Source organism: Lycorma delicatula, chromosome 8 (genome assembly GCF_047948215.1).
Source record: "Lycorma delicatula isolate Av1 chromosome 8, ASM4794821v1, whole genome shotgun sequence".
Taxonomy (NCBI): Eukaryota; Metazoa; Arthropoda; class Insecta; order Hemiptera; family Fulgoridae; genus Lycorma; species Lycorma delicatula.
The window spans coordinates 72,019,487-72,041,969 of NC_134462.1; the positions used below are offsets into that span (position 1 = coordinate 72,019,487).

General features: G+C 29.6%; 1 protein-coding gene across 1 annotated transcript in view; it reads left to right on the top strand.

The window, feature by feature from the left end:
* LOC142329328 (uncharacterized) overlaps positions 1-22,483 on the top strand; it is a 63,801-nt gene that overhangs the window by 13,167 nt on the left and 28,151 nt on the right. The window contains exons 3-5 of the mRNA XM_075373813.1: positions 2,347-3,111; positions 4,471-4,781; positions 21,801-22,446. Coding sequence (XP_075229928.1) covers positions 2,347-3,111; positions 4,471-4,781; positions 21,801-22,446 — 1,722 coding nt within the window. The remainder of the gene's footprint in view (positions 1-2,346; positions 3,112-4,470; positions 4,782-21,800; positions 22,447-22,483) is intronic.

Genomic DNA, 22,483 nt, shown 5'->3' on the forward strand with positions numbered 1-22,483 from the left:
CTATTTTTACACGGACTTGAATACTAGATCGTGGGTACCGGTGTTCTTTGGTGGTTGGGTTTCAATTAACCACACATCTCAGGTATGGTCGAACTGAGAATGTACAAGACTACACTTCATTCACACTCATACATATCATCCTCATTCATCCTCTGAAGTATTATCTAAACGGTAATTACCGGAGGCTAAACAGGAAAAAGAAAGAAAGAAAGGTCCTTAGTACATAATTTTTATTATGATTTTAAAAAACCATTTAATTTTTTTTTTTCACTTTATTAGCGTTATGATTCTATTGTGTTTCTTCTGCCCGGTGTTATAAAAATTACATGTTACTTATAATCATTGTAAGGTTTTTGTGCTAAGACAAATTCCTTGTACCGTGTCCATCTCCATCCTCCATTACTCAAAGCTAAAATAAAAGTTCTGATAGCTTTCATCTTCCATTTTCAGTTAATTTTATTGATCGTAAATGTTATTATTAAATTTAAATGAGATAAACATCTATAATGGTAATTACATTGAAAAAAAAATTAAATTAATTATAAATAAATAATATGAATAAAAGGAACAAAATATTTTGCAAGTTAATAAATTCTTCTTTTATCTATACATTTCAATATACATAGTTTTCTCTTCTTTCTTGATTAATTACCATTGTGTAAGTTATATTTTTAAAATAGGTATAATAATAAAAGGTTGTACAAAAGATAATATTGGGGTTTTAAAGCTACTTAATGTTTATTAACTTTATCCTGCAGTAATGGATCACAAATAAAATGAAAGAGTAACTCCTACAGTTTCTCCCTATTAGCATCTACCATCATGCAGCACACATAAAACTGATAGGAAAGTTCGTCCTATCAGCACGTCTGGGGTAATAAAAGCAACAGCTGCTTCAATCCTGAGCCTCTAATCGGGTAGATCAGTAGGTAGGGGAGGTGCATAGACAAGATCCTTTGTAAAACCCCAAAGGAAAAAATCACATAGGGTCAGATTGGGTGACCTTGAATGCCATTGTAAACAAGCTCTGTTGCTGGGTCCTGCCAACCCATCCAGCTATCCAGAAATTCAACTTCATCCCATACAGAGTTATGCTGATGAGGAGATGCACTATCTTGTTACAAAATAAAATTCCATGGTCCATCTTGCATTTGAGGAAAGCTTTGTACATAGAATATTAATATAATCAACTCTTGTTATGCTTTCTTCAGCAAAAAAAGGATGGCCTACCAATTATGGATGAAGTTAGATGGGTCAAGTGTGCAGTTACCCCAATTGGGTTCCATCTACCATTCTTTACAAAAAGTTCCCAAATAACCAATGCTAATATTGAACAATATATGTTGGTCAGAATAGTGTATGGACTGTGTAAAAAATACCAGTGCGTCAGTTGTAAATATGACTTCTCGTCTTACAATCTAATGTTTCCTACAGAACTACATCTGCATAATCCATGTGATTATGTCCAGTCTGGTACTGGAATATGGCTTATTGGAAGTATATTAGACTATTCTGATACTGTGCAACAACCATTGTTGGGTATTCTGATACCCAACAACCAGTTTTGTTATTGTCAGGATATCGCACAGAAAACGTTTAATTTTGGGGAAGTCCCTTTTCCACTTTTTCCCTTTTGCTACAATTCTTTTTACAAAGACATTCTGTTCATATCAATCCGAATATGACATTGTCAGATGTTAATGTTATTGATTAAACTTTCTATAGAAGGCGTGTTGAACTGTAACTATGGATTCACATTTAGCAAATTGCAAAACAGAAATCTTTCCATTCAGGATTCACCATCTTTGCTAATGGCACTGTCAAGAGGAAACTGGGAATCAATCAATCTATGCCCATGAGAGCAACTAAAATGTCATATTTTGCTCTTTGATTCTAACCTTAAATCCACACTGAACACCTCATCCAAGAAATATTATAACAAATTAAAACCCCCGTATTGTTTTTTGTACAGACATTATAAAACAGAGAATATACAGTTTCTTTATTTTAGCAGTAAGTACTGAAATACACATAAAGCAGTTGTTAGCTGTTGAAAAATTCAATACTAGGTCTATTACAACCTTTTTGTTTTATTTTTTTCCTGAAACAACATTTAAAATTATACTTTATATAACAGCTCTAAAAATACAAATTGTAAATTCCCTAATTTTATTCAACAGAAAATTAAAACAAATATGTTTTAATATGTATATTGATGCCTTTATTTACTGTAATGCTTTAGCCTTTTAGGTTGGTTAGCTTATTTTATTATTATTTATATATTATTATTATTATTTTGATTTATAATTATTATTTTTGTTGAAAATTATTATTTTCTCTTTACAGTTAAGAAATCTCAACATGAGAAAGTACATTCAGAAAATGTCAAAGGTGAAGACCATGTTGAAAACGATGAATTTGATACGTACAATAAGTTAAATTTAACACCTAGAATGAAAAAAATGTCATTAAAAAATCTTTCCCCAGAATCAACTGAGATGTCTTCTAAAAGGTTTGCAGTTACAGAAAAATTTAACCATATTTCACCTAAGAGTAGGACAAAATTTGTTAATAATAATGTTGAAGCAGGTAAAAGTAATATCAGCAGAAGTTATAATAGTAATAACAATAATGTAAAAGGGAAGACAATTAAAAGACATTGTTTAGATAATGATAAAAAATTAGGTGATAAAGATCATTTGCATAAATTAAGACAAGAAAAATTTATGGACAATTATTCAAGAACTGATCAAACTAATTTATCAGCTCCACCCATTAAACGTTACAAACCACCTAATTTATTCAAGAAAAAGGAAATACAAAAAATTAACAGTGATATAGAAAACAAAAGTAATCATTGCAATGATGATGGAGAAAATGAAAAGAATGAAGCAGAAGAAGAAGAAGAAGAAGAACAAGAAGGTGGTGCAGCAATAACAGATAATGTTTTAAAAGATTTAGACTCTGTAAAGGCAAAATTAGCCAAACTCTCTGAAGAAATAGTTGAGGGAAATAAAGAGAATGATATTGATTATGATTGTAAAAATTCTGAAGAAATGAATATTAAAAAGACTGAATCTCAAGCAGTGAATTCGTTGTCAGCGAAACCTGGTAAGAGATACATTACTTTTCAGTATGTTTTTTAGCCCGGTACTTTTTTTTTTAGAAATTACTTTTAATTTAATGATAGTATATAATTTTTGTTGTGAAAGTATTTGAAATGTGTGCAATATCATTATCAGTATTAAATTTAGTTCTGTTATCACTTAATCTCTTAATGATATGGATAATCTTCTGAAAAGGCTAGGACTCTTTATCAGATATTAAATTTAGTTTATTGGAATGGCTATAAATTGTGCTGTAAAGTGATAATTAATGTTTATTTGAGTTAAACAATAAAGATAAGATTTTATTATTCAAAGATTTTAATTATTTACATTCAGTTCTTCCTGTTTTTGAGAAATTTTGTTAGATAATTTTTTTACCAGTTTATGTAGTAGTTATGATTTAAAGTTCATTGAACTAATTCTCTGATCTTTTTGTGTTAATATTTTTACCTGTTAATCAGAGAAATTTAAAGCAAGACTTATCAAGTAGATTTCTTCTTTTAATACCTAGACTTCTGTAGGTTTCGTACAGTTAGTATGTTATACAAAATTATAATATTTTGACATATTTATGAAATTTTTTTTTATGGTGTCAGTTGATTTATGCTCACTAGGTTAGTTTATAACAATAAACTAATATAAACATACATAATGAACATATATGTACATATAAACAATGCCTACTGGTTACTCTAAAAAGTTTATAAATTTGAGTTAATATCAAAACTGATTCTAAAGTGTAAGATTGCTTGGTTATTGTGTCATTCACATGGAGATGGTGGTTGTGGTAGTTTAACGGACATTTGAAAAAAATGTTCCATTTGTGCTGCATTCATCTTGTTGTTCATGACATTTTATAAAGTATTATATTACATTTATCATATGTTTTATTAAAAAGAAAGATTTTTGTAAAGGTGTTGAATAGTGTAAATAAATTTCAACAGTAAAAAGGAATTGCTTTTAATTTATTAATATTTATAAAATCATTAAAAAATCTTGTTCCTTAATTAAATGTTTCTATTTATGTGTTAAATGTCTTAAAATATTTTGTAATTTTTATGATATTTTATTTTGTTCAGCATTAATAAAAAATATGAAATTTTAAATGATCTGTTAAATTTATTATTCAATGATGATAAAGACTGGAAGATGAACTAATTATGGGGTTTACAGGTACAAATGGATTCTGATAGAGGAGTAATTGAAAAGTACCAAAGCATATCATCTATACTTGTATGAAAATTTATATGATAATAATTATGGGTATATTTTTTTTCTTTTTTTGAAATTAAGTAATTGTTCAATTAAAAATTTTAACTTTTCTAATAAACTTAAAATTTTTTTAATGTTACTTTGTTTTCAGTTAAAAATGCAGTAAGCTTTTCAATTAGTATGGAATTACCAGGTGATGATAAACAAAAACATAAACAAATTGATGATAAAGTTGAGAGGTTAGATAATTTAACAAAAAAAAAAGAAAGAAATGAAAAAGATCGTAAAGCTGCACAAGAGTATATGCGCATGAAAAAAGTACAATGGAAAGAACAACAGGCTCAAGAACAAGTTAGAAAAAAGCTTGCATATGAAACTCGACAATTGAAATTGCAACAACTACAACAGACCCAGCAAAAGTTATTAAAGCAGAGTGCAAAGAAAAAATCAACAGTTGGTGAGGTTAGTGGGTTCCTTTCTTAGTTAAAGTAGAAACAAGGAATTTTAAAAGACTATCATTAGTAAAGTCAATTTTTCATTGTATGTTTTAAGATGAATTACACTTTTGTTACAATCTGTAGATTTTTCCGACTCTATAATTGTATAAATCATTTTTGTAGCTTTTGCTACTAAAACTGTTAAAACACCTGTCAGAACTAAATTTACTATTGTTTATATTGTTTATAAATTTTATATTGTTTATTTTATAAATTCCCTATTTAAAGAGCTTAGAATATTTTTTTCCAGGTACTTTTGTCGTAATGTATAAATTTGTTTTAATATGTATGTGAATAAATCACTGCTGTCATGATATCTTAAATAAATAAATAAATTAGGTTAATTTTTTGAGAAATAAGGGTTGACATAAAGTTATGAAGTGATTAAGTATTTTATAAACTTGGCATCTCACATATGAATTACCAAAGGCACCAGTTATCCTAACATTGATTATACAGATGTCTGATTATTCAGATCACAGTTTTGTATAATACATAAATATTTCTGTTTAGGAAATATGCCATCTTTAGGAATTTCTTTTGTGGTCTTTTCTGTATACAGCCTTAAACTTTTAGTTAAAATTGTGTCATTTTAATTGGTCTGTATTCTGACATCTTGTAGGTCATAAGTTTTGGTGATAATGTCTATCCAGTTGTTAACCCCATAAAAAAGTAAATGAAAAATATATGTAGTAGATAGTTTATATTACTTTAAAAAGTATTTTATTACTATTTTAAAAATAGTTATTAAATAAAAGTTTAGTTACTATAGACTATAATTTGTAGTTGAACTGATGCATTATCAGTTATATTATATTATTGAATATCAAGATAAACAATAATAATAATAATAATGCATCTTGATATTCATAGTTACTAGTTACTGGTCCATGGAACTTCTTCGAGAGAGTAACACTGGAAGAAGCATGGAATGATATTTTAAATAAAACAATGATTGGTAAACGTGATGAAAAATGTATATATGTGAAAAGTGTAAGGAAAATTTAGAACAAATATCAGCTTTTGTACCAATTGTGATTTCCAGAATTGAATATATGGATCACCTATAATGTGAATTATTATTTATACCATGTTTTGATTGATTGATGAATTGTTCAGGCAATTGTGCAAGAATATGATGTCATGGATCCAGGGTGTTGTTATATGGGAAGAGAATTTGTTGATTGCTATGAATGGTTTGCATAATGGCAAGATTACAATTCTGCTCAGATTCTGAGTTTAAGAGCTAAGGCAACTTATAAGTTTCTAATGGGTTTTGCATGGTTTCCATAGATATAAATGTCAGGAAATATAGACTTAGTTAGGAAAAGTGAGGAATTTTTAGAAAAAAAATCAGGAAAAATTGCAAAACATTTCAGAAAATTGCATTTTTGTTATCAAATTAATTTTAATAATGTTAGTTATTAATAAAGTATTTTTTAAGTTATGGCAAAGTATATTTGATATACTTTCTTCATGTCAGCAAGTGGTGCCCATTGCATCACACAGCAAATTGCAACTACGTGCATCAAGCAGCCATTAACATGTCCTGTTCTTACTTAACATTCCTTAATAATTTTTTATATTAAAGGAGGAATATACCAAATTGGAGTTAATTTTTTCACTGGTGAAATTTTTAACCAAAAGTTACCATTGAAAAATTTAAAGTTTGTTAACTATTTTCTCTCCCTCTGTGAATCATGAGACCTTGATAATGGTGAGGAGACTTGAGTGCTCAGTGATACAGAGTAGCTGGACCGAAGGTGCAACCATATCAGCGAGGTATCTGTTGAGAGACAGACTAAGGAATAATTCCTCAAAGGGGGCAGCAGCTCTTTTAGTAGTTATTAAGGGTGTAAGTCAGGACGACATTAACGGCCATATCAACATCACTCAATTCTCTGAGTACTGCACAGCTGAAAGCAATGGAAAACTACAGCTGCTTTTTATCCAAGAAAATGTAGCTCTCTGCATTTTCATTTAACAAGGATGGAGGCGCCTTCCTTGGTAAAATATTTCGGAGGTAAACTAGTCACCCATTCGGATCTCTGGGTGGGGGATTACTAAAGAAGGGGTCACCAGAAAATTAAAAAATAACATTCTACGAGTCGGAGTGTGGAATGTTAGAAGTATAAAAAAGGTTGGTAGGTTAGAAAATTTAAAGAGGGAAATGGATAGGATAAATGTAGATGTAGTAGTAAGTAACGAGGTTCGGTGGGAAGAGGAAAATGACTTTTGGTCAGATGATATTAGAATAATTAACTCAGCTTCAAATAATGGGCAGGCAGGAGTAGGTTTCATAATGAACAAGAAGATAGGGAAGAGAGTAGAGTATTTCAATATGCATAGCAATAAAATCATTGTAATAAGGATAAAATCAAAACCTAAACCGACGATTGTTAACATCTATATGTCTACAAGTGCCCATGTTAATGATGTGGTAGAGTGTGTATACAAAGAAATTGATAAAGCAATTAAACACATGAAAGGGGATGAAAATCTAAAAGGCAAGAAAGGAAATATTGTAGGTGAATACGGGCTGGGCAAAAGGAATGGAAGAGGGGACCGACTTATAGTTTTGCACGAAGTATAATTTAGTAATTTCCAACACCCAGTTTAAAAATCATAATAGAAGAATATACACATAGAAAAATCCAGGTGATACTGCAAGGTATCAGATAGATTATATCATGGTTAAGCAAAGATTTAGAAATCAACTGGCCGACAGCAAAGCTTACCCTGGAGCAGACATTGACAGCAACCATTTAATGATAATGAAATGTAGATTGGGGTTTAAAAACCTGAAGAAAAGATAGCAGATGAATCTGTGGAATTTAGAGAAGCTTGAGGAAGAGAAGGTAAAGATTTTTGAGGAGGACATTGCAAGAGGTCTCAATAAAAACGATAAGGTAGAAAATGTAGAAGAAGTATGGGAGAATGTTAAAAAGGAAATTCTTAAACCAGCAGAAGCAAACTTAGGCAGAATAAAGAGAACTGATAGAAAACCTTGGATTTCAGACGATATATTGCAGCTGATGGATTAGAAAATATAAGAATGTTAGTGATGAAAAAAGTAAAATTGTCAAACTATTGACCATTAAGAAATACTATAAACAGGAAGTGTAAATTAGCGAAAGAAGAGTGGATTAAAGAAAAGTGTTCAGAAGTGGAAAGAAAAATGAACATTGGTAAAATAGACAGAGCATACAGGAAAGTTAAGGAAAATTTTGGGGTACATAAATTAAAATCTAATAATGTATTAAACAAAGATGGTAGACAGATTTATAATACAAAAGGCAAAGTCGATAGGTTGGTGGAATATATTGAAGAGTTATATGGAGGAAATGAATTAGAAAATGGTGTTATAGAGGAAGAAGAGTAAGTCGATGAGGATGAAAAGGGAGAAACAATACTGAGATCTGAATTTACGAGAGCATTAAAAGATTTGAATGGCAGAAAGGATCCTGGAGTACATGGAATACCTCTAGGATTACTGCACAGTGCAGGTGAGGAAGCGATTGATAGATTATACAAACTGGTGTGTAATATTTATGAAAAAGGGGAAGTTCTGTCAAAAAGAGTGTTATAGTCATGATACCAATGAAAGCAGGAGCAGATAAATGTGAAGAATACAGAAAAATTAGCGTAAATAGCCATGCATCAGAAATATTAACTAGAATTCTGTACAGAAGAATTGAGAGGAGAGTGGAAGAAGTGTTAGGAGAAGACCAATTTGGTTTCAGGAAAAGTATAGGGACAAGGGAAGCGATTTTAGGCCTCAGATTAATAGTAGAAGGAAGATTAAAGAAAACAAACCAACATACTTGGCGTTTATAGAACTAGAAAAGGCATTCGATAATGTAGACTGGAATAAAATGTTCAGCATGTAAAAAAAAGTAGGGTTCAAATACAGAGATAGAAAAATGATTGCTAACATTTACAGGAACCAAACAGTAACAGTAATAATTGAAGAACAAAAGAAAGAAGCCGTAATCAGAAAGGGTGCCCGACAAAGATGTTCCTTATCCCCGTTACTTTTTAATCTTTACATAAAACTAGCAGTTAATGATGTTAAAGAACAATTTAAATCCGGAGTAACCGTACAAGGTGAAAAGATGAAAATGCTACGATTTGCTGATGATTTAGTAATTCTAGCTGAGAGTAAAAAGGATTTAGAAGAAACAATGAACGACATGGATGAAATCCTACGCAAAAACTACCACATGAAAATAAACAAGAATAAAACGAAAGTAATGAAATGTAGTAGAAATAATGAAGATGAACCACTGTATGTAAAAATAGGAAAAGAAAAGATTATGGAAAGATTAAGGAATAGTCTGCTTTAATGTTGGAGGGATAGGTAGAAGGAAAAAATTGTGCAGGCAGGCAATGTTTGGAATATGTAAAACAAATTGTTAGGATGTAGGGGGTATACCGAAATGAAACGAGCAGCACTAGATAGGGAATCTTGGAGAGCTGCATCAAACCAGTCAAATGACAAAACAAAAAAAGACAAAAAAACTATTTTATTGGACTTTCTCTCAAACCACTGTGCATTTTTTTTTTTTTTTGTAATTGATTGCTTTGACAAACTTGAACCTGATATAAACTTAATCCCAGAATTCAGTTAGTTGAGAAGAGTTAGATATGTGCATTCTGCTTTTTGTGATGTATGTAAAAAACATTTTGGACTGAGCAATGTGGGCTGAAAGGTAGTGACTTTGCACATTAAAGGAAAGCAGCAAAATGAAATTAAGGTAAGGAATTGTCAGTCTTCACTAAAAACGTTTTTATCTCCCAGTGGTCCTTCAATTCAATACACTAAAACTGATCAACAGTTGTGAGAATGTGGTTGTGATACAACTGTGTGTTCTTTGCCCGGATCTTCTGGTCAGAGTAGTAGCATTTCTGCAGCAAATGATAGGTTTGAATCCTTGATATCATTTATGCAAAATGATAACATAGTTACTTCTTTTTGTTATAAAGACTGTTTCTAAGGTGGAGATTATGTGGGTCCTAATTGTACAAAATAAGTTATCCTTCAAGTTCATGAAGATATTGGTGTAACTTTTAAAATTATGTTTCCTGATAGTTGTATAGCATCAAAATTCCAGATTGGAGCTACCAAATGCTCTTATGTCATCAACTATGGCCTTGCACCATACTTTTGATGGCATTCTCTAAAATCACTTGAGTTCATGTGTTAATTATGTGGTATGATTTGTTTTTGATGTAAGAATTAAATAAAATTGTACAGAGGGGTCAAATGGTCTTAATTTTTGCGATTTTTTGATACAGAAAGAAATAAAGTATGAACAAGGCATTATAACAGTATATTTTTGGTAAAGTACACTGCTCAACATCTTCTCAATGGTTTCATAGAAGGTATCTCCCCTCTAGATAAAAACAAAATATTACAAATGTCTGTGGATTGATCAAATGTGAATTTAAGCTTTTTAAAAATGTTCAGTGATGAGCTGATACAGGAATGCCCTGAAAGAATGCATTTGGTGAATATTGGAGTTTGCGATTCATATGTTGTAAATAGAGCTATGAAAACAGGGATTGAACTGTCTAATGGAATATTCTTATGTTTTTAAGAGATCTTTACTTCTTGTTTAATGATAGCTCAGTACAGTGTGCTGAATTTAGCTCAATCACAGGAAATAGTAAATTTCCTTTAAAGTTAATTTCCTAGATAAGTTAGATAATGTGAAATGCTTAGAACGAGCCTTGCTAATTTTGGATGAGATAAAGAAGTTTATTGGCAAATCAAAGCAAACTTCAATCTAAGCCATATACCACCATTATTGTTGATCATTGTAAAGACAAATTCCTAAATTGTAAATTGGCATTTTACAAATTGATTTTGTCTGACTATGAATGTTTTTTAAGGTAGTTTCAGAGCCCAGATCCTCTTGATCCTTATTTATTTTCACATCTTAATGATCTACTAAAAACAGTTCTTAGCCGTATAATTAAATGAAGCTGCTGCAAACACTTCTTTGAAACTTAGTTCAATTGATCTTACCTCCTTAAAAAATTTACGTGAATTAAAGAAAATTAACCTTTGATTTCAAACTAATAAATATCTAAAAGAAATTAAAACATCAGAAGATTTTATAATGAGGTTTTGTAAAAAGTGCCAAACTCATCTCAAAGCTTGTTGAACAAAGTCCTTTAAAATACAAAGTTGTTAGGGGTCTATTATCATTAGATCCAGCTATGATCCTTCATGAGCCTGAACTTGGTTGTGACAAAATGAAGTGTTTATTGGCAGCATTATATGAAGCTAATAAATTTACTGAAAATATAGCTGCAAAAGCTGAGAACCAATATTCTTTGCTATGCATGGATGCTAAAGGAACTCTGAATAGAGAGTTCAAGATATTTTCACCAGATACTGAAGATGATGACACAAACAACTGAAAGATAAAAAGAAGTCGGATAAATCTTTTTCATCTATTTTAGCAAAAAATCCAAAATATGTTGACCTATGGAAATAGTAAAACTATACCTAATTTTTTCACATGGAAACAACAGTTGAAGGTGACTTTTCCATTAACAGTTTTCTTCTTGCGAAGAATTTGCAAGAAGAGACAATAATTTATCAACAAAAGATGTTTTGCAGTTGTAGATGCTGGGGGCAAGGAGAATGTATCATTAAAAAAAAAAAAAAAAATATTCACTGCAGTGAGAAGCTCTACAAGATGATATGAAGAATGTCTTATAGAAAAGAGAAAACTTCTCTCAGTATTCTTTTCAGAATAGAGCCCTGAAAAGGAACATTAAGCAGAAATAAAAAAAAAACTTGAAGGAAAACGTTGAGAGCTACATGTAATCTTGACAGAAAAAGAACAGATAGCCGCCAGAATTAAACTTTTAAAAAGGACAAACCATTAGGAACCTAAATATATTGAAGAAAAGTTTCCCTGTGTTTTTATATGTACAAATTAATACATATGTAATGAGATCTCATTTTATTTTTTTGGTATGTGTTAGAATAATAATGACAAAATATTTTTCAAGTGAATGTTAATAATTTTTGTTTTCTGTACAAGATAAGGCGTTTTCTTCTAGTTTTCTTACCTGTATTACTTTTAGTCACAGTTATTTTAGTTTTCTTTTAAGTTGTGATTATACATATATTCTTTGTTAATTTGAAATAAGTGTTTCTTAGCATATTTATTCAAACCAAGTAATTAAATCTTGTTTTTTGTATACTTTGCAAAATAATGTAGGCTAGTTTTGGTGAAAAATTTTTAAAGCAATCTAGGTGTGTGCATATCAATTATTTTTAAAAATTGCTTTAGTTAATTTGCAGTTAGTTTTTATTTCTTATCTGTGTTACTTTTAGTTACCATGATGTCCATTTTTATGCAAGAAACTTATTGTTGTTTTTTCTGTACTTAGCAATGTAATTCACTGAAACAGTTTATCACAAAAAATAGCCTAATTGTAAATGTGTATTGCGAAAAAAATCATTAAAAAATAAACTTTAAAAATTAATGTAATTGGTCAATAGAAGTCAGGAAAAACAAATCTTAAAATTTGGTGGGTACCCTGTTTTGACAAATTGTATTGCATTTCAACATTAACAAAGTTTAATATGGTAAGGATTCTTTTTTTAATTGCCCAGTTGTGAGTGTTGATATCTTAATTATTCTTTTTTTAAATGTATTTATTGTTACAAAATGATGTAAAAGTTCCATTTTAACATTAAAATTTGTACTCTTATTTTTCCAATTTCTTCATTGTGATTAAATTTATGACTTCAGCATATTTGGTAAATAAATGAGAAAAAACTGAAATTTTTTTTCTAAACCATTAAAAAAATTGGGTTTACCATCATCCAAACTCTAAATCACTCCAGTTTCTTAAAAAGATTGAAAACCCTGTTCTGCAGCACAGAAACAGAAGATGAACTTTTAAAATCCAATGCCTAATGTAGAAGTTTTTAAAAGAAGAAATAATATACTTTTTGTTGTATATTTAAGATTCTATTTTAATTACTGATTTTTTTTTAAACTTTTAATATTTTTAAAAATGTTGTAAAAACAAATGCAATATTTAATTTTAAAATTTACTTTTATAAATGTGTAAAACCTTTACTGTAATAAACTAATTTTTTGGATTTTTTTTAAAAATTTGTATTGAGCTGTTTTTTTCTTAAGTATGTTAAATTTTTGTAGTTTTAGTTGTCACTAATACCTGTTAAATTTGAAAAAAGAACAATATTTAATAAAAATAAGTAAAATATTAAAATTATTCAGATTTCTGATTATCTGGATGCTAGTTAAGTTATTTTATCTGGCCTAATTTTGATATTGTAACCTGTTTACTTTTTTTAAGTTTCTTTTGAATATACTGACCTATCTTAGCTCATTTTGTAGTAATATTTATAAGTAATTAGTGGCAGTCATCTTTTGGATTTAAATTTTCCTTTTGTTGCTGAATGCCTTTTAAAGAATTTTCTTAAAAATTATTATCTAGTGATTTTTTTTTATTTCTTCCATGAGATTTACTGCCCTTACCCCACATTTAAAAAAGTGCTGATTGTTTTTTAAGTGTAGAAAATGATTTTCTGATTCATGATTTACTTTAACATCACAATCTGCTTGGTGATGAGCAATCACAGTTGTATAAATTGAGCATCAACATCCAAAAAGATGAATTATTACTGCATTAGGTATTAATCTGTTTTACATATTAATTTAGAGGGTGTACAAAAAAAAGGGGGTTTTAAAGAGATTTAATATTTTTTAACTTGGACTTATAGCAATGAATCACAAATGAAATGAATGAGTAACACTTAACAGTTTTTCTCTGCAAGTCTTCATTGCAAGCACCTTTCATCATGTGCACATGTTCAACCAATAGTAGAGTTTATCCATACTTTAACCAGGATGTCTGGAGTAATGTATGCGACAACTGATTCAAACGCAGAGCCTCAAATAAAGGTAGATCAGTAGGTAGCGGAGGTGCATACACAAGATCCTTTATAAAATCCCAAAGGAAAAAGTCACATGGTGTCAAAACCTGGTGACCTTGGAGGATATTGGAAACAAGCTCTGTTATTGGCTCTTTATCAACTAAAACAGCGATTGGGAAAAACATCATTCAACCGATTGTGTATAGAGTTCTGCCAGTGTGGAGATGCAACATCTTGTTGCCAAATAAAATTCTCTGGTCAATTTTGTAGTTAAGGAAAGCTCCATGTATTTAGCATATTCAAATAAGCAACTCCTGTTATACTTGCTGCAATGAAAAACTTTCTGTTGGGATGTTGCATAGAAAACATTTCATTTTGGGGGATTCCTTTTGCATTGTAACTGTTCTTGCGGATTTTCTGACCGCCAGATAGGACATCTATGAGCATTAAATTATTCACTAAGATGAAATGTTAACTCATCACTAAACACAATATGATCAAGAAAGTTGTCATCTTCATCCTGAAAATCTTTGTTAGCATAGTCGGGGCACACAAAGCAAGCATGGTCTGCAGGCTTTAAAGTCTGTAATAGCTGTAAACAGAATGGCAACTAAAACTGCCCTTTCGGCTCTTTGATTTCAGCCTTAAATCAACACTGTTTAACTCATCCAAGAGATATAACATATTAAAACCCTGATATTATCCTTTGCACACCCCAGTAGTATAAAAAAAATCATGTAGACATAATGTTGATTGAATGATTAACATCAGTTTTAATTTTTAAGGCATGTCAATTTTTACAAATCTCTTTTCTGTGGCTACTCTTGTTAACATTTGATAACAGTTGCCATGTTGGTAACTAATTTAAAAAGGAACTGATCTAAAATTCATTAATTCCATGTTTACCATATAGTATACATGTACACTTTTATAAACTCTTTACATATATCAATTTGTATCAAAATATCCAGTCACTGGCAAATAATGAACTGTTATTTGTTTTTTTTTTACTGTTTTAATTTTTATTTTATTTTAAGGCTGTTCTAATTTACATTGAATATACTTTACATAACCATAGATTGATTATTTAATTAAAATGTTTTAATAAATGCATTACATTACTCATTGTATTTTAAGATTTTCATTTCTCTTTTCCATATACTAGCTGAATGAAGTACCTGTTCATTAAATGATAAAATGTTAAATTTTTAAGCTTGGAAATCCCCTTTTTAATTTCACAGTGATTGTTAACAGAGTTTGTTAATGTACTGTAAACATCCCTACAGAAGTGCTGTCAGATCTCAGTTTCTAGCTGTTCAGAGAATGTGGTAATTGGTGAAGGGTGAATCAGTAAGGGATTTCCTACTAATACAGAAAGCCTTTCTAAATCGGTCAGTTAAGTAGAAAAAAATTGCAAATTCTCATCCCTACACAATATATAAGCCCTTAATAAAACAGAAACCTATCTAATGCAAAAGCAGCACTTCAATTTTTTTGCCTTTTCCCTTTTACTTTTTTAAAAGTGAAAGAAAATATTTTATTGAAAATTTACAATTTTTAACATATGTTTGAATGAAGGAATGTATGTTTTGTCAATGAGCGATAATATTTTCTCAGCTTTATTGGTCATAATTTGACAAGAGCACATTAAATTTTATCTAGTAATGGAAAATTCTAAAATTATTCGCACTCAACATAAAGTAGGCTGTTTCTGACCTTTTATATGTTAATGGAATGATGTTTTGAAAGGAAATACTTCGATGGAATTCTTTGGATACAGATTAGCTGTTATTATTTTGGTGTTTCATTATTTATAAAATTCCTGGAAGTATAAAACACTAACTGTGAAGGGGAAAAGCAATGGTCATAGGTTACAGTTAACTTATATTTCTTATTTAATAGTTTTAGAATAAACCTCACTGTAGTAATTAATAAAGAGATAAAAATCTATGAATGATTGAGTAGAAAAATGGGACTAAGTAATAAACATTTCTGATAATAATGAAGTTATCACATCATTAGGAAATTGTTTGTAAGTGCATGAGTAAAAAAAAGTCAATTTAAGACTTTATTTAACCGTAAGCTTTGGAAATGGCAGTAATGTAGGGAAAGAGCAAATTGCAAGAATGGCTGGCAAATTTAATTAAGTGAAGATCAGTTATGTAGATGCTGCGATGACTAATGGAATAGAAAAAAGAGCTGCAGTATTGTTGCTTGTCAAATGTACAATTTGAAGGACATGTATAGTGGCAGTGGAACTGGTTTATATTTTAGATTATCACTGTTAAAATCTGAGAGTGAATTTATTAGATAATTTAATATTCTGTATTTGGTGAAATAAATGGTATTTTTTAAGTTACTAGTAATACTCTTAATTCTAATAACACTTAATTTAATTTTAATAGCTGATTTCAAGTAATAGACTGACTAGACTATAATATTTAATGCTTTTGACACTTTTATCTATACGAAACAGCCCCTCAAGTGAAAACTAATTGGAAATTTTTTCAGTGTTCCACTGGTTTTTTTTTACAGAGATTCTACTTTGTATAAAATTTATATCTCAGTTTATGCCACTCTTTATTTAAATGTTTCCAATATTTTTGAATATGAAATTATTTTATCTAGTTTCATCTTTTTGAGGGTGGTTTAAAAGGAACTCTTCAATCTTGTTACAAAAGCAATTTTATAGAGTTTTTTGTGACTAGTAACTCTAGCAAATTTTGAGTTTCTGTTCAGTGTATTGTCTTATCCAAAGGAATTAAGAAGCAATCGCTGCCTATCCTGTTTTCATCCATTATTAGCATTAGTTTACTCACTCCCTAAGAGAGGAACATAACCGCCAGGTTTCGTTTCCAGCCAGATGAATAATTATAAAATATCTCTTCCATTTTCAAGTTTTATTTATTTATTATTTTTTGTTTTTAGACAAGTTTTAAGCTTATGCGGTGAATTAATCAATCATTAAAAAAAAAACTTTTTAAAAATTATTTCCCTCCCACATCACATTAATACTGTTAATGTGACTAACCTGCAAAAACTGACTCTTCTGCTTTCAATCATAACTTCATATTACCTATTTATTAGAATTATTGTTGTTTTTACCTATTTGTGATTGTGCTTAAAAGTTAAAGTGAGTGCTCCTTTGTCCGACTGCACCAAGGAAGAGATGAAAGCAATGATATTGATTCAGAAGGAGTGAAACCAGCAGGCATTATTTATAGATTGCCAGGCAATACAGAGCTGGTTGTTTGAAAAGAAGAGCTACTAATGGATTGATAGGATAGGATAGGATTTAAATAAGATATGATATCCCTCTATAATTAACAAACAATGGAAAGGTAAGCCCTTCCACTTCAGAGAATAATGACAATGCTGAAGCAGTTAAACAAATGATTCACTATATTTTGTAAATTAAAATAGATGATGTTACAAGTTTGTTAAATGTAAGTTCTGGCTCAGCATTTTCAATTAATTATGATTCTTTAAATTTAAAAAAATCTATGCTCTTTGGGTTACATGTCAATTCATAAACATCCACAAAGAGAATCATTTGAAAATTTTTCAAAAGATTTTAAATTTAAAACCTTATAAAGCTGAATGAGACTAATTTTTGATGCAGATAATAAGCATTTATGAAATACGGGTTCATCACTTTGAACCCCAGAATAAGTGACAAAGTTTAGTCTAGAAACATCTTTCTTCTTCTATTTCAAAGAAGCTCAAAAATCACATGTCTGTCAGAAAGATGGTGATAATAGTATTCTAGATTACAGAAGGTTCAGTTTATTTACTTAATGCCAAAAATTTAAATGGTGATTATGAAAACTACTGTGAGCTACTGCAATTAGAAAAAACAAAAATCCTTGAGAATGATGTGACTGCTTTAGGATAATGTTTAATCGAAACAATAACCAACAAAATAATTCTTAACTTTCAAGATTTTGGTTTTGAGCTGTTGGACCCCCACCTGATTACTTGACACATTTACAAGTACTTTTCATCATTTGACCCACTGTAAGAAGAGTTAAATCATTTTTGTTTTGTTCTGATGATGATGTCGCGGAAGCAGTTCAAAATTATCTTTGCTTTCAGAATAGAATTGAAAAGCTTGTTAAGAGCTAGACCAAATGCATAGAATTAGTAGTAAATTATTTGGGAAATAAGCATATTTCATTTATGCAAGTGCAAATAGTGGTTTTTTCAATCTCACTTTACTTTTTAACATACAAATATCCAAGTTATATAACTTGGATATTTTTTGTTGATCAGGATTTATTTTTACCACTCAGCATATTTAGTAAATTATATTTGTAAAAATATTAGATTGTCATAATTTTTTTTATAGAGAAGACTTTAGGACATAAGATAAAATGTTTAGAGAAAATATTGACGATTTCAGATACAAGTAACACTGAAGACTAGCATTTAATCAGTTTTATGTATAAAGCGATTATTGTTTAAATGTTTTTTATATACTGATAATTAAAACCTAATGATTACAGCAATTTTAACTATACATAAGCCATATTAAACTTAATTACTGTAAGAAAATTAGATATTTGCTGTTTGTTAATAACAGAGTTGTACATTTTTGTTTGTTATACTTTGAATTTGTAAATGATATTGAGTAATACTGCTTTCTAAGCAGTACCATTTATAATTAAATGGTAAAAATGTGAACGGTCATCTGTATTAATTATTTTTACTGTAATTTTGATTAGGTATATCTGTGAATATATAGAAATTAGTACAAAGTTTTATGTAAAACCAGCAACTGTAACTGGCTTTGCTTATGTACAGCTTTTTGGTAACTAGTGCTCCTCAAACTCAGGCGGTATATTTTTTTCTTTTAAAATTAAATAATATACAAATCATCAAGAAATCAGTGAAAAATGTTTAAATCTATTACAGACAAAATCTGTGGCAAATCTTTTTTGTTTAAAGTTGAAAGATAATCTTTGAACTTTTATCAAACTGTTAAAAAACAAGTAAAAAGTAACGTAATAGAAACACAGCTGTCGCTATAATTTTTAAAAAAATTCTAGATAAACATGAATAAAAATTCCATAAGTTTTCATTTTTGTCTGTATAACATTAAGTATAGAATTACTTCCAAAAGAAAAAAATATTGAAATAAATGTAATATGAATATAATTATACGTTACATTATGATCAACTTTTTAAGGAATTACATATGCTTCAATTTGTTCAAACAACTAATTAATCTGATAAAAAGTCAACAATACACACTAACCCATGAATAAGAATATACGAGGTTTGATCAAAAAGAACAAATATTTTTTATTTTCTCAGAATGTATTTATTCAATGTTCGATGTTTTCCCTTCTCCTTGAAAGTAGCTCCCTGTGGTATTATACACTTATGCCAATATAGCTTACAGTTTGAAAAACACTGGTGAAATGCCTCTTTGGGTATTGCCTTGAGCTCAAGTTGCAATATTCCCTTTATTTCATCTATTTTTTGAAAAACTGCGTCGTTGAGTGTCCTTTTAAGTTTTGGAAATAAGAAAGTCACAGGGAACCATGTTTGGAGAATAGAATGGTTATGGTTTCACAACAGTTTATGTTTCATAAGGAACTGTTAGGTTAATAAATTATGTGTGCTGGTGCATTATTGTGGTGCCTCCATGAGTTGTCTCCAAAGTTCAGGTGTTTTCACTGGATTGCCTCACACAAATTGCATAAAATGTCTAGCTGGTATTCCTTGTTGACTATACCTTGCAGTAGGATCGAGATGAACTATTCTATTGTAATCGAAGGAATTGGCTAGAAAGTCCATCTGTTTGACTGAAATTAAGGTACTTTTCTTGGCTCCTCAGAAAACATCCATTGGGATGAGTCTTTCTCCCAACATCATAGGCATATACCCACTTTTGTCACCAGTTATAATGCATTTGAGCAAGTCTGGGTTGTTAGTGACTCAGACTTTGTTCAATAAGTTTTTTTTTTGCTTGATGATATTGCCACATATGCTTTTGCAATCAAAAGGGGAGGTGGACAGCTTGGTGTTACAACAATTCTAAATCCAAAATTTCAACATCCTACGGCTAATCATGTTTGAGTTACGTGAGATACATATGTACAGATGTCATGCCAAAACTATACAAAATGGTTTCAGGGTTGGTCAAACTGGATTTCTGTTGAAATCTGAAAACTGAAATTTTTCACGATCACAATACTTCCTTTACTTCTTATAAGGAAGTAAAAAGAGAGCAAAGTTAAATACAATTTATAAATATTACATATCACATTCAACTCTATAACTTAATTACTTTCTAATTTTACAAATACTTTTTAAAATAAAAATATAATTATAAAGTATAATCAAATAAAATAATTAACACATGAAAAATAAATATAGAGGTATTGTATAGTTTATAGCTAAACTCAGTGTAACAATTTTTTTTATCAGAAAATCTATCAATAATTTTGGATGATTCAATGTTGTTATTGTAGTGAATGTGTAATAACGTCAAACCAGTCAATTTCTCTTATTTCATAGTGGAGCTAAGTTATAATTTGAGCCTTTTTAATGCAGAAAATGTTCTTTCTGGACTAGGGAGACTTATCTAAAAAGTAAAAATATCTTTTAATTAATTATTTTCAAAACCACTTGTCAAATTTTTTCCCCGGTTAAGGATGAAAAATGTACATATTTTTTACAAATAGAAGGATCTAGTACATATTTTTTATTTAAAGGGCAGATATTCGACACATGTCTTGTTCTTATAATTTAAAAGGATTTTTTAATATGTAGCTTTCCTTCTAAACTTGGTATAATTCAATCAATTGTTGCACATCTGTTAACCATATAAACTATTGTTAAAAAAAAAACATACACACGTATAAAATGTATACAAAAAAATATTGAGTTACTGTCAATATTAAAAATTTATTGCTGGGAAAAATATATTGGGTTTCGTAAAGGAAAATAGAAAAAACTGCGCTTAGGGTTTAGGTTTACCTGTCTATGGACCCATGTAGAACTTGCTAAGTGTTCTTAGGGTGGTTGGTATGTAAAAGATTACCTGTCTACGGTGTTACACACGTAGAACTCGCTACCCCCAGGGCACTTAAGGTTTCAGGTTATCTGTCTACAGTATTTTGAAAACACTGTAGTGTTTTCAAATATGTTTTGAAAAAGATCAATCTAATATTACAATTTTTCTATCTTTCCTTATCTTCCCATTACAAACCCTGGCCTCCCTCAAAACTGCAAACTGATCAGCAGCAACCATCTACAATGTCCAAACGTCAAGTCCCTGTGATAACTTCCTTCTTTCTTCTACCTTCCTGCTCACGTGAATATCTTTTTAATAGCCTTGTATCCAGCCATTCACAAAACATCCTACCAACTTTATTTTGAACCAAACTCAGATCAGCATACATATCTTTCAACTCCTGATTTGTTCAAATTAATATGAAGTTCTAAATGCAAAATTTAGGTTTAAAAACACAGAAAAAACTCTTTTAACTTCATATTTTATATAAATGTTTCTGTACATACTTCTACAAATGTATATATATTACTATTATTGCTTACTTATACTTATTTAAGTTTGTACTTAAGTAAATGTTTGTATATATACTTCAGTAAAAAATACTCTAAATTCTGTACTACAGAGATTCTTAAGTCGTAAATCAATAAAACTTACTTTTTAAAAATGTATAAAACAGGCTTAAAAAGTGAACAAAATTCTTGTAAAATGTTGATATTTTGAAGTTGATGCTAAAATAAGGGTTTGTAAATTGTTTGTTTGTTTTTAAATTTCTACTATCTTGTAAACATGAAAATTGAAAAAAAATCTTGGTTTTTTTTTAATGGATGTGAGAAATTTTTACATTTTCTGCCTAAATTTGCTTTATAAGATAATTAATAATTTTATCAAATCATAAGTAAAGGTACTAAACCAACTTGTACTTTCTAATGATTTGTGATTTTGTTAGAACATGTGTTCATAAATTTAATTTTTGAATTTACATTTATCTAGAATATTAAAATAGTTGTTTATATCTCTTTTTAATACAGAAGCCTAACTGGAAAGGGCCAATTTTTGAACATTCTAGTCCTCCTCCATTACCTGCAACAGCAACTACATCATTAGCTGAACAGGTTATGATGTCTCGTAAAAAGAGTTCTGCTAAATATAGTCTGGGTAAAGTAAATAAGAGTAGCAATATTAATAAAAATGTAGCTGCTAATGATCTTAAAGGTGAACTATTGAAAAATGAACTATTAGTCAATGATGGAAAATCAGGCATTCTTCCTGTTCATCAGGCAAAAGAAGTGATTGAAAAAGGTAATATGGCTGTTCATTTAGATGAAGACAGAAAATCTTATAGAGGATTCAGTCATATTGATCCACCCATAATTTCTGTAGAAGTTCCTAAAAATTATGAAAAAACAAGTATCTGTAGTGCTCATACTGATTTATCTATTTTACATCAATCAAAAGGTGCAAACGAATCTGTTGAAGCCATGACTGCTGAAATGAAACGTTTGGATGAAGAGTTTAGATTAATTAGAGAAAGATCATTTAAGATAGATAAAACCGCTGATGAATGCGGTCATGCGTTAAACAGTAAAAGTAACAGAATTGATGATATTCCTGATGATGAAAAACAAACTAAAATACCAGTTGGCAGTGATAATCCTGCAGTTTTATCTTCCTCAGGTAAAAAAAAAAATTATAAGTTTTGTTCAAGTTACTT